General features: G+C 38.1%; 1 protein-coding gene across 8 annotated transcripts in view; it reads left to right on the top strand.

Moving 5' to 3' along the window:
• The window catches only part of LOC146470857 (hemicentin-2-like), a 45,926-nt gene that overhangs the window by 28,361 nt on the left and 3,985 nt on the right, over positions 1 to 13,580 (top strand). For 6 of the 8 annotated variants that reach the window (XM_085121523.1, XM_085121528.1, XM_085121527.1 and 3 more), the window contains 8 exons: positions 1,363 to 1,481; positions 2,974 to 3,029; positions 3,288 to 3,433; positions 5,403 to 5,462; positions 6,730 to 6,849; positions 7,721 to 7,751; positions 8,372 to 8,534; positions 11,593 to 11,937. In XM_085121523.1, coding sequence (XP_084977649.1) covers positions 1,363 to 1,481; positions 2,974 to 3,029; positions 3,288 to 3,433; positions 5,403 to 5,462; positions 6,730 to 6,849; positions 7,721 to 7,751; positions 8,372 to 8,534; positions 11,593 to 11,922 — 1,025 coding nt within the window. In that variant the 3' untranslated portion in view covers positions 11,923 to 11,937. Of the gene's footprint in view, positions 1 to 1,362; positions 1,482 to 2,973; positions 3,030 to 3,287; positions 3,434 to 5,402; positions 5,463 to 6,729; positions 6,850 to 7,720; positions 7,752 to 8,371; positions 8,535 to 10,673; positions 11,043 to 11,592; positions 11,938 to 13,580 lie in introns of those variants that run through there. The other 2 variants (XM_085121524.1, XM_085121525.1) reach the window with 2 other exon arrangements.

Genomic DNA, 13,580 nt, shown 5'->3' on the forward strand with positions numbered 1-13,580 from the left:
TGGACTGCTAGTTTATGAAAGTGTAGTACTGATTAGCTGGCCTTTAAGTTAAGTTTAAATATCGGAATACTTCTGGGAGACTGAGGGTTTTTTTTGTTTTCCCGATATGAAAAGGAATTTTGTCCTAGGGTAGTGCGACATCGATTGTGAGGTAGATGAATATTGGTGATCGTTTGCGAACCATAGTTACAAGGTTATTTATTTATTAAGGTTACTGGGAGCAAAATTATTTATGCGCTGTTATAGTGAACAGCACCTTAAATGTGTAAAAAGAACAGATATAGGAAGCAGTTTAACAGCTTGAGCATTAGTGTTTTGTGATCGAATCTTCTCTTCCCTAATAATAGGTGAGCGGCAAAGTTCTGGACTAGCTGTAGTTTGCGTTTTGGGCCATCAGTGTTGAACAAAGTTTAATTGAAAGCTATTTTGAATCTGATCTAAAGAAATGATATCGATTTAATAAAATTTTTTCAGCAACCTTCTGTTGTCTTTGTGAAAGTTTAAAACGGGTCATTTGCATAGTTTACGGTTCTTATCTGCCGCCTGTCCAATACTTTGCCCACGCATCATATAACCTACAGTGTAATCCCGATTTCTCGAACCCTCAGTTTCCCGAACCTCCCGATATCTCGAGTCAAACCTTGTTTCCCTTGGATTTGCTTCACTCAAGCTCTATAATTTTATCCCCGATTTCGCGAACCCTCGATTTCTCGAAACTCCCGATAACTCGAACCAATTTTGGCTCCCGTGGGACAAATTGACCCTCGATAACTCGAACCTGCAAAAATTTCGAAACCACTTTTAGTGCGGATGTCAATTACATTCATGTCTTTAAACAAATTGACACTTCCGGATAAGCTGTTTTCTCGCATCTTTTAAATCACACAACAAGCAAGCCACAAATCTATCATCAGTCCGAATGGTACAGTGACTGCTTCGGATTACAGAACAAAATTTCCCTCATTTAATTGTTTTTCTGAAGCTGTTGTCGAACTACATCGATAAATTTTGTTGTCCCCTTGAAATGAAGAGTGCATGGTACTTGCATGCCTTCTCCATCCCCAAGGTTACTCTACACGACATGTGTTCTGTTATGTTCCGTTTTTGTTTTTTAGGTACGTTCTGTTTGTAAATAAAGGTCAGGATCTACATTTAAAAGGATATATTTTTGTTAAAATTTGTACAATACTCATAATCAAACAATACCCGACCAATTAAGCGTAATTTGATGGCACCTTCGATTTCTCGAACCAATTTTTGTTTCCCCTGAAGGTTCGAGAAATCGGGATTCCACTGTACATTGATGTCATTTTAGTTTTGTTTTTTGTATTTAAATACCGTCATTTTTCAATTCCTCCATAGAAACAGCGCAAGTAACCCATGTTGCTGGAATTGAGTTCCCAGACGAAGAGTTTAAACCAGAGTATGACAACTTGGACAATCCAAAGACCAAAGAGTTAACTGACAGAATTGAGAAAGCCGTAAGTCTTGATGTTGCTGGGTTTGGTTTTTCTGTTTTCATGATAATCTGCTTTTTATCAGTTTGGCATCAGTTAAGGACACCACACTTGTTCATTACGTCGAAAGGTTAAACGTTCAACAAGCTTAGTGATTACACCCGGCTTTGTCTATTAATAAAGGGCTGCCTAAGAGGGTTATTTTTTGGGAATTTAAACATGATTCGAGTTCAAAACTGTGCTGAAGTTTAATACCATCTTTCCTTGTACATTCTCAAACTCAGTAATAATTCATCACGAAAAACAAGGAAAATCACTACCGTGACCGTGGTTTGGATATGTGTTCGAAATTGCCTTAAAATTTTGCCAACTTTAGCCTTGAATTTCTCCAAGAACTATTGCTCACTTGAGAAGCCATATCAAACACACAAAAAGTGCGTTTCATCCGATATCCAAACACCTTGAAGTCGTTTTAGAAACACTCGGCTTTGCCTCGTTTTTACAACCTACTTCTCAGTGTTTGGAGAAATGTTGAAACACCTTTTCGTGTTTGATATATTACTTAACGCCTATGTCGCAATTGGAGGTTGGGTACCCAGAAGCCAGGGGCTGGTACCGCCAACCCAAACCCAGGTAGGTAGAACACCCCATAAGACTGCCCTACCCACAACCAAGCCACGAGTCCCGCCCGCAACCCATCCCCAACCCTAGCACCCGTCACACTGAGACTAGAAGCTCAGTGGAAAAATAATAAGTATACAAGACAAAGAACCAACCCTAACTCTAACCAATCCCCAACAATAACAACCTAACACTGCCGGGAGGGAAGGGAGGGAAAGAAATGCCCAACAAAACGCGATAAACTAACCACACCACGGAAAACGCTGAGTAGAGTAAATTTCCAAGCATGTGCAAAACAGCACGCCTAAACCGCAAGAATACCGCTGGCCACGCAACTGCCCGCAGACCTGAACCAGGCCCAAACAGTAATGTAACAACAAACGCCCAAACGCTTATGTGCCACCATTGCCCAAACTATAGGCCAATAAACGCTAACGCTTCCCTACGCCACGCCACCAAGGAGCAAACTTACTTCAAGTCGTTAACTTAGTTAAATTACATTTAACCCTATTTAAATACACTGCACGGTTCACCCCAAGATTTCAAGTGAAATTGAGGAATGTGAGAACAAACTGAAATTGGTTTCTGCGATTTCTCTGAGACAAAGGGGAAAAAACTTGATAAAGTTGAAAGTTGAAAGCCGTTGTTTAAATTTTGAGCCAGTTTACGCTTTTACTCATACAGTTTGTACAGTTTGAATTATTTCATATACTTTACATAGTTTGTACTAATACCGCTCAGTACGTTAAGTATGGTAGTATTTTGTTGTCTTGGTAAAATAAAAAATCCAAGATGGTGTAAAGTCAAAAATCTTTTAAAATTTTGTCGTAGTTTCCTTTCTACAGTTCGGTAACCAATCAGGTCTTAATCAAGCACCATTATTTTTCTTTTTCAGTTTCTGGATGAATTCAGTGGGACTGGTTTGACTAAAGTAAGGGTGACAAAATTGAGGTGAGTTATTTGGTTAATGGACGTGGAACCTGCAAGTTGTATAACAGTAGACAGAATTTAAGTTGATGCGAATTATTTGTACTTTATTTGTTGATCAAGCGTCGTTACTTATCGTTTTATTTGTTATTTTGAAATGGGGCGGGAGTTGCTGCATCTGATGACAACTGACATGTGTTTTGGTTTTGCCAAGTATTTTTTCAATTCGCTGACATTGTTCTTAAGTCGTTGTGGTTATTTTGTCTGTTTTTACGTTGATAGCAAGGGGAGTGTGATTGCAGACCTGGAACTAACATTCAATACGACTGTTTACGAAAATGATGTGGATGGCCTTTTGAAAGAAGCAACCAAAGATAAGTCACTGGGTGGGATTCCAGTCAATCAAGTGGTTGTTGGAGAAACAATCAGTGAGTTTTTGTTATTTACATCTTTATTTATGGTTGTTGTGTGAAAGTAAGAATAAAAAAATAAATAAAAAACAGTCCTTGTAAGAAAGCTGCTTTTTATGTAAAAAAAAAGCAGCATTTTTACAAGTATATAATTGTAAAAAGCTGCTTTTTACATTTTTACAAGAATTTAATTGTAAAAGCTGCTTTTTTACAATATATATATTTCTAAAAAAGCAACATTTTTACAAGTATATAGTTGTGAAAAGCTGCTTGTTACAAAAAATATATATTTGTAAAGAAAAGCTGCTTTTACAATAATATAATCGTAAAAGGCTGCTTTTTACAAAAATATATTTGTATGAATGCTGCCTTTTATGTAAAAAGCTGCATTTTTACAACTATGTTATTGTTAAAAAGGTGCCTTTTCACAAAAAAATATATTTCTGAAAAGGCTACTCTTTTACAAAAAATATATTTGGAAAAAAAAAAAAAACCCGCGTTTTTACAAAGAAAGATATTTGTAAAAAAGCTGCTTTGTATGTAAAAAGCTGAACTTTTATCAATTTATTTTTTGTTGAAAAAAGCTGTGGTCTTATATTTTTTTGTAATAAAAAGGGGCTTTTTTTTCCCAAAACAAATTATTGGTGGGGAAAAAAAACTTGCCCTTTGACAACACTATACTTGGTAAAGGGAAGCATTTCACAAAAAGTACATTTGTGAAATTGCTGTTTTCTTGCAACGAGGTACTTGTAAAAGTGCTTTTTTCCAAAATATATTTGTCGAAGTGACCCTTAGTAGGATAATTATCACTCTTGCCAGTTAGCATTAATCGAAGTCCCAAGCCGTTCATAACAGGGTAAAAACACAGGATATCACTTTTATTCCCCCAGTGCATCGAGCGTAAAATTCCCAACTGTTTTAAACATTTCAAGGCCATTGCACATGGATCCTGATCTGTACATGAATGGTCCGTAAACATTTAGGAATGTTCGTAGGTTCCTACAGATAAAATATGTTGCTAAAAAACTTGTATGATGGCAGTGAGAAAATACAAAATGATTAATTTGTCTTGCTTGAATCTCTAAGACGTTATAGTGTTCAGACGGTTTATTATATTTATCCAGAAGCTCCTTCACAAAGTGGTTCCGGCCCAAGGAGGTTCTATGTTGTATATTAATTACAATTAAAAAAGCAAAACTAACAACAATAATCGAGAAATGAATAAAAATCATAAATACAATATATAGAAAGTTGATAAAGTAACTCATAAACTTGAAAAATGTGAACATTAGACAAGTTAAGATCCCCGCACACAGAATACTTATTTTCCGCAATACCGTGTATCTCACTTGGTTAAACTTGCGGATATACTGCTCAATGTCGTCTTGTTTAGACTCCAATCGTTGTTCCTTTTCTTTGCAGTTGTCGTCAAGCCAGTTGACTTGTTCTTTAAGACTTTCACTTAAGGCTCTAATGTAACACTAGAAGTAAGAATTCCTTCCGTCTGCCTTACTTGACGGAAGCAGATCAAAACTAAGCGATCCAATTCAATGCAATACTCTTGTTGGTAATTTCCCGCACGCCGCCCTCTTGGATTTTATGACGTCATGCAGTTGGTGCTATTTTCAGGAAAGATAAGTTCTTCATTGTAGAATAACTGGGCAACCGCATAGCGTCATTGAATCCAAAATGGCGGCGCGCAAAAAATTTAGAAGTGAAAATAGGCGAAAGTAGAATCGGATATGTCCACTATTTCAATTAACCTTTCAGATCTAGACACTTTTTCCAACAGTTGAACGTCAATTTCTTGTAAGAGTGGAAGATATCTTTAACAAAAGTACCTCCAATAACCCCTCTACAAATTTACAGTATTTGATAGTATTCAAGTCTTTCATTTCTTCACTCCAACCCAGATCATAGAGGACTGTAATGTATTACCTATGATTTTATTCTCTTCGTTTCGTCATTGATATTCTTTTTACTTCAGAGCCTCCTACAACGGACGAATCCTGCAATTCATTTTTTGAAGGAAAAGACTGCAAAAAGGGTATGCAACTTCTACCATATTCATTTTCACTTTGTGTCATACCTTTTATATTCGTAGGATTTTCTGTTTGTCGGGCTAAGTTAATGGTAAACAAATTTGTGCAGAACTCGATATATTGGTGGGCCCTCAGACATTTCCCACCAAAATTTTTCCATATCTGAGAAAATGCCAGTTCATGTCGGACATTTTGTTTGCTGGGCAAGCGTTCTCGATACCGACGACTATCACTTTGGAGGTGAATAAAAATCGACCTTGAGTGCTGCTTTGGTCGACCAAAATTGTGACGTGGTTGAACATGGTACGTGGTCAAATGGTTGGTTTCCTCTAAGTTTTTTTATCAACAGATTTTCAACTATCACTGCACGAACAGGATGGCTCAGTTAACCGTTTCATTTCCAATGTTACCCAAAATCAAAACTCAAAGTATTTTTGGCAATAATAAATTATGGAAACCGGCATTGAGCTTCCTCCACCACCACTTAAAATTGGTTTGAAATACAGTGAAAAGCTGTGTCTTATCCCCCAAACATTGCCTCGCCTTTTTCATTTATAGTTTCCCAATGTCCACCTCAATACCAGTGAATCTCTCATCTCGTTGCATGACACATCCAGTCGGAAGATGGTTAAGAGTAATGCACATTGATATATGGCCAAGCAAGTTTTGTATTTTGTTGTTTGGGATTCAATATGAACAATGTAACTACAGTTCTCTTTGAGACAAACATCGTCAGGACCAGTACCAACTACATTTAAAAGACCAACTTGAGGTCTTAGGTTCCGTCTTCACTAATGTGTTTTCGTTTGAAAATGCATACGTTTTGATACGTTTTCGCCTATCGTTCCAACGAAAACGATCGAAAACGATAATGAATACGCAGACCTTCGAACGCGGCTTCGAAATTGAAGGCTTTTGAAAGCGCTTCGTATTTAGTGTGGACAGGTGAAAACGAAGACCTTTTGACAACGGTGCCGTAAATAGCCTTACACGACGTCGGTTCCAGTCAAACCCGATCATCAAAACGTGCGCAACCCCAGGTTTTGGCGTGATTCGTCATTTTCGAGTGTTTTACTGTGAAGTGGTGAAAACGATACGAGTGTGGGCGAGAATATTTTCCTACGTTTTTGGCGAGGTGAAAATTGAGACTTTGGAAAGCGCATTAGTGTCAGTGGGGCCGTAGGGGATTGTTTGTTCAGAGGAAGTTGACTATGCTTGGGTTAACCTTAATCCTGGTTTAGTCCTTATCTTTCTTTATTATTTGGTTTTCAGCCAAACCTGCCCTGATCATCCTTTGTGTAATAGCTGGTGTGGTGGTGCTTGCTCTTCTTGTAGCTATAATTGCCTATGGAGTGCACAAGAACAAGCGTGGTCGTGGAGCCATCCAAAATGGTAACTAGATGTAATATAGCAAACATGAGAAGTGTGTTTCGTCCAATTTCCAAACACCGAGAAATGGGTTGAAAAAACGAGATGCAGCCAAATTTTTTTTAAAAGCATCTTCGAGGTGTTTTTGATTAAGTGAAGGCCCCGGTTGTTGAAAGAGCGGATAATTTTATCCACTGGATAGGTCGCTACGCGGCAAATAAATGTGTGCAAGAATTCCCCTATAGCCCTATAATTTGTGTATAGAGTGTTTTCACTTGACGTCACGGCGGTCATGTTGGTGTCCCAAAACAAAGAAATGGCGGCCATGTTGGTCTCCCAAACTAAACCTCTGGAAATTGAACTCTATTTTTATTCAAATACTTTCTTTTGTTTCAGTAAACCAATATGGCCGGTAGTCACGTGAATAAAAACACTCTATAGAGTAGAAGCGTATGTCTAATTTAAGTATGGGATTGTGTGGAAAACTTGCCAGAAGCGTTGTTTGGAGTACATTTGCACCGCTGGATAGTGACTTATCCACTGGATAAAATTATCCGCCCTTTGAACAACTGGGGCCAGGTTTACAACAATGAAAGTAGATTGCATTTTATCAAATTTGATTTCTGAACAATTCTGTCAATAGCCAACAGCGAAGCAACTCTCTATTCATGAATTGGTGACCCCATGCCATACAAGTGCAAACGTTTCAGTTCATGCAATACAGTATTCGTTTGGTCATTTCTTCCAAAATCCAATTGGGTTGAAATCAATTTAGAGTCTATAGCAAAATTTGGACCGCCCAGGGGAACCAATAAGAATACGCCGTATCATTGTAGACCAGTTCTGCCACGTATACTTACTTACCAAATGACTTCGACTTTATTGCCAATTTTAGGTACATTTGGACAAAGACAGGACCCAGAAGGGTAAGAACTGTTAACTAAGTTTGTTGTTTTGAATGCATCAGACTCGAGAAGTATATGAGGGAATAAGTTCCAACGTAAGCGACGATGATGGCAGCAGCAACAAGATTGTCAGAAAGAAATAGCAAACTTTCGTTTCCTCTGTACTTTCTATCCGCTTGAATTCAGTTCCTGGATACTACAATCACATTAGACAAACTGAGTGAGTTGTAATAATCGTGCAATAGTGTAAATGAAAAGCTATAAGGGTAAGTTTATAATCAAAATAAAAAACCTTGTTTTCTGTTTAAAGGGTAAAGTTATCTATCCTTATTGCACTGTGAATAGCTAAAACGCATTTTTGTATCGATGGAATTGTTAAAATATTGGTTCAGTTTTGTTTACAATAACCCAACTAGTGCACAAGGAGTACTATCAATCATCATTGGCTACTGATGGCTAGGATGGAAATGGATTGCATCTTGAATAAATTGGCCAATACAGTCCTTGCTGTCTATTTTGTGTCCAAATATGACGCCAAGTGTGGGAATTAAACCCGGGCCAGATTAGTAGGTTGTTTTAGTGTTGTTGTTGTCACCACTGCACCATCTCTGCTTCCCTTATTGTTCTGCTTTTTCTGGTAGGAATGGTACGAAGGATGACAGAAATGATGGCCGGATACCCCGTGCAAATTATGTGAATCCTGGATATGAGTATGATGGACAACAAGCTACCCCGATGGTAACGTTTAGTTCAAATCCCGTGAAGACGCCCGGAATTACACTCAATGACTCAAGTGTGACACAGGTTAGGCATAAATTAAATCATACTGTTTTAAGTTCAAGGTTTCACAGTTATCATCTTTAGAGGGGGAAGGGAGGTATGTCACATTCTTAAGCTCTTCTTTCTCTTCTTTAAAACTGACGTTTAACATAGGCATAAACATTCTCAAGGCCCAAGAAGGTGGCCATTTAAAACTGGTTTAAAGCTGGTCCCCTGAGGGGCAAGTTCACTATGCAGCTTATGCATTCATTTTCTAGTTGCACTGTAACTGTTATGCACATTTACGTACTCCTCTTTAAATTTACTTCAGATTTTAAAATCATGACTTAAATGTGTATCAAGTCATAAAATGATAACCCCAGAGTGATTTTTCACTTTGAAGAGCAGCAAAACTCCAGAAACAACTGTCGAACTTGATGTGACTCAATTTTCCCTTTTGTTAACTTAAAACTGCTTGATACTGATTAACTGGTTACGTTTCAGAGCATATAAAAGGTACGTCTAATCGGTAGCATCCCGAACCCAATTGACCAAGCTGCAAAAAGTGCACAGACGATTCTTATTAAAGCTTAGAAATACTGTATAATTGTGTACTCACTACAAAGCTCAACTATTGAGAGTTGTATTCAGTTTGAGCAGCATTCGTCGTAATGCTTAATTGACAACTCAATAAATATATGTGTGTGGATATGGTGTTCATACGGAAGAGTGACTTGGCTTTTGTGTTGTTTACTAATGGCATAAACCTCGAAAAACAAAAAGCCACAAACCCTCTTTGTTTGTGTTTTTGTAAACAGGTCTCTCACTGAGTAAACTTAAAAGTCCTCTTTAAAGGCTGTATGACTCGAAATTACCCATAAATGGATTGAAAATGCTTTATTAAATTACTCCAAGGTGACGGATGCCTACCCAATTTATTCGTTTCCCGAATCAGTTTAAAGGATCCGAATTTGAAACGTGTTGTGCAAACTGAATGATTTCCAGCACTGGCTCCATGACAGTCAGATCTTATTCAGCTGGAAAGTGCAGCGCAAGCTTTAGTCTGTTATGCCTATCAAACAACCATTTATATGTCTAAAACGGCACAAATTAGTTTTTGTTGTGTATTGGTCGTCGTTTAAACAGGCGTGTTGTTGACTGTTGTTTTTCAAACGCCTACTGCGAAAGGACACTCTCTAGAGTGTCCTCTCTCTAGGGTCAAGTTGAAAATTTCCCTGTGAGCTGATGATTTTGACTTTGGTTATTGACCTGATTGATCAGATGATAATATTAGGTAGACCTGAGACACTTCAGTCTGTCGATTGTTGTTCTGGTCTTATCTTGTTTGGTCTATTGCTAGCAAGGCATGGCATATTAAATTTGCAGTCCACGAACGGTAAGAGTTGGCAAAGACACTTTATTCAGTGTCTGCGGAAAGACCACAACAACGGTATCATCGTATAGTTGAAAGAGATTTCGTTGTGCCTGTATACATGCATGGTGGCGTGGCATAACGTGTTTCTGCTACACGCAAACAAGATACGAATTGCATGCGAAGGAAATTATGGCGAAGGAGACGACTTTAGCCCCCGGGAAAATATAAATTAAGTATCGTAACCACGGACGTATGGCAACAGAAGGATATAAAGAAAATGGCTGACAAGCTTTATGCATAACCTTTGAAACAATTTGACGGACTTAATGTTAAACGAAATTTCATTAAAATCAGAAAGTTGCAACAATGTTGTTAAAACTTAAAAGGTTCATTAATAAAGAGTTAAAACAGTAATCTTATATCATATCTGTGTTAAAAATGTAGTTTGCGAAAGTAACTATAAATGGAAACCCAAGTGTACTGTAAAAAAGGTAAAAAAATAATAATAATAAACACTGAAAATGTACTTACTTTAACCGCTTTAGGAGAGAATTAAAGTGCAATTAATGACGCAAGACGTTTAAAAATTGAATAAACGCATACGCACTGTTCTTGTGTTTTTCAGTTCCTTTCAATCTTTTTGGCTGTTTATGCTTGTCTGCTCCTTGCTGGATCCTGCCCATTCAATAACTCTGTCCAGACCGGAAAGGGGAGAGAGTTGGCATTGAATTCCATGACTAGAATTTGTCATTTAGTTATGGAGTGTTGGTGGCCATTCATGTGCTTATCATAGTCTTGTTTTTTTACAGGCGCGTTTATCAAATTTGTATATTCCTGTAAGTTCTTTTTGTGTTCATAAGCATAGTTTAGTGACGAAATTCCAAGATGGCGGATTTTTCCAAAATACTGACTTATTTTCCACCTAATGTGACGTCATCGTCATTCTGATACTTATGTAGAGGAACATTTGCCACTACCCGTGACATCATTCAAGTGTCTTTGTCATGGTTTAAATACACTTAGGACTGTGCCTCCTAGTACATAGGTACTTTTGTGCTGTTTATGGATATACAGGAAGAGCAGATCTTAGCAAGGGCTGTTAGAATCCAAAAGAAAATCTGGAGTAAGCAGTATCATCCATTTTTGAGACGCAATTAAGCAACGATAATGGCATTTTTTTCGTTGGGGGGTGGGGGGAGTTTTTACCCCCCCCCCCCCCCCCCATTTTCTTTTTGGATTCCATTGGCCCTTTGCTGAAATCCGCTTTTCCTTCATAAATGATAAGCCGTGCGAGAAATGCATTTGCGTTAGGAGACACGGTCGGTGAATCCCCAGTTTCTCGGACCATCCCGTGATTCGCAGAACGTTTGTGCATGAGCAAAAGAAGGCACTGCCCTTAAGAGCGTCAAAAAGAGTGGGGTGGGTGTCGGTTTGTAGAAGACAAAGAGAAGCTTGGGTTGAATAGGGTTAAAAGAAAGACTCCATACAGGAGCAGAACCAGCCGCTTCTCAATTGTTTCCTTTGTGTTTGTACTTTGCTTACAAAGTGCTTTTTTTCTGAGGCTTTAATTAGGCTTTAATTGTAGAACGGTTAGTTTGATTTTAAAGGCAACCAAGGAGCAGGCAAGTACGAATTGGATTTCCAGTTAAATTTAGTTAAACATGTTCTCCAAGTTAGCCACTCTCGGGTGTGGGTGGTCATGTTTGTTAAAATTTGTTCCACCAACAGAAAGCTCAGCCCGGGGAAGGGACGTATGCTGACCTTGGTGAATTCCATAAAGGGGCGGTGAGCCCTCCTGGGCCGGTAAAGACACCCCCACCTTATGCAGAAACACAGTATGCAGAAATAACACAGTTCTTAAAGGGGCCTGTTAAACCCGATGAAGACACTCCAAAGGAGGAGACAGATGAAGCTGCAAGGAAAGATACTGGGAATGACTTAGATGATGATGCATTGAACGATTTAAATGGCGAGACAAACGCTGACCAGCTGTATCCGAAACTTGATGATGCTGACGGTGGAAACGAGGAGCCTAAAGAATTCGTACTTTCGATTTGATTTTAGAAAAACATGGTAAGACGCTGGTTGTTAGTCCTTGAAATCCTTGATACTGATTGGCTTCCGAGTGTCTTGCGTTGGCCCCGTGTTGTCTTTTCCAGTTCCGCTCAAAATCCATAGAAATGACGAGGTGTCTTTGCATAGAAGACGTACCCTTAAAAGTAGCTACGTCAGGATATCATCATATCGTAATTTATACAAAAAGTGAAGCAAGCGGGGCTTCCACTTTTAATCCTACAAAATCAGCTCAGACTGACAGCCGACAGCCGTCTGACAGCTGACAGCTGACTGACAGCTGACAGCCGACGAGACTGACAGCCATACTGATTTCTATTTTTAAAAAATGATATCATCATCTTTGATGACCTCACCTCTACCCCCTCCACCCTGTGACAGAACTCTCTGTTTCCTACTACGTGCGCAATACTAAGTAGAAATTATATAACAAAGAACGAAATTACAAGACCTTGTTCAGCTCGTCTAATTGACGTAGCCACGTGGCGCATCAGTGCCGCTGTGTCGCAACAAGGTTCAAGTGAAACTATTTAAAATGAAGCTGTGACTTGTGCGTGCGCCCTGCATAAATAAGAATTTTGGTGTTGGTATATTACTATTTTGTATCATTGCATTGGTATCATCGGCTAAATATCCGCACACCGTTCCGATCTACACACAAAGTGCTTTTTATTCAAGAAAGATTCTGTTCAACCTTTAAACCCAACAGTGACCAACATGTGATTTCGCCATAGGACGCCACTTCTGATGTACAAAAGCCATAAATGATCATTGAAAAAAGTCTCTCAATTTGTACCATAACAGTTCTATGGTTAACGGTGAAGAGAATAGGCATTTTGATATTGGGAGTTCAAGGCTTACACACAAAGAATGTCTCTGAAGTTTTGTGGTAACCGAATAGTTTTGGGTGAACTTATATAAATTGCGCGTCAAGATTTCTTTTTTCTTAAAGATTTCTTCTCTTTGTGTCTTGAGCAGGACTCATTCTACTTCTCTGTTGGGGAAAAAAAATTTGTCAGTATGTCATTATCTTGTGCACTTTATTATTATTATTTTTTGTGTTAATACATCAATATCTTCAGAACTTATTCGAGTAGCTTTTTGAAGGCCTTAGTGTCCTCATTAAGCTGGGATGTAATAAGGTTTTTCTTTTCTTTTCTTAGTGGAAATTTTTCTTGTAAGTACCTCTTTCTTCTGGCGGTAATATAGGAAGAAGAGAGAACTATTCATTCATCCATTGCTACTAACACTGGTGCTATCTAATAATAATTTCAAGTTAGTACTAATACTACTACTAATAATAATATCAATAATAACATCAATACTAATGATTCTGTTAATGCTACTAATCATACTAATGCTAATAATAACATTAATGATGATGATGCTCTCTTTAATTAAGGAAATACCAAAAATACAAAATATTATAACATCACGTCATATCCGAGAATGATCAAAATAACCTCGTGTTTTCTCTGTTAGTGACAATTAAAATTCACTAGTAGAGTGACTTACAAAAGTCAGATGAAAGCGTTCCAGGGTTTTTTTTTTTTTTTTTTACTTGCATTTTAAGTGTTTTAGTGTTAAAACTTTTATATGGGACAATGTATTCTGGCCTGGCTAGCGAGTTGCCTTCATCTTTC

The sequence above is a fragment of the Pavona decussata genome, unplaced genomic scaffold, assembly GCF_977016875.1.
Source record: "Pavona decussata unplaced genomic scaffold, jaPavDecu1.1 SCAFFOLD_110, whole genome shotgun sequence".
Classification (NCBI taxonomy): domain Eukaryota; kingdom Metazoa; phylum Cnidaria; class Anthozoa; order Scleractinia; family Agariciidae; genus Pavona; species Pavona decussata.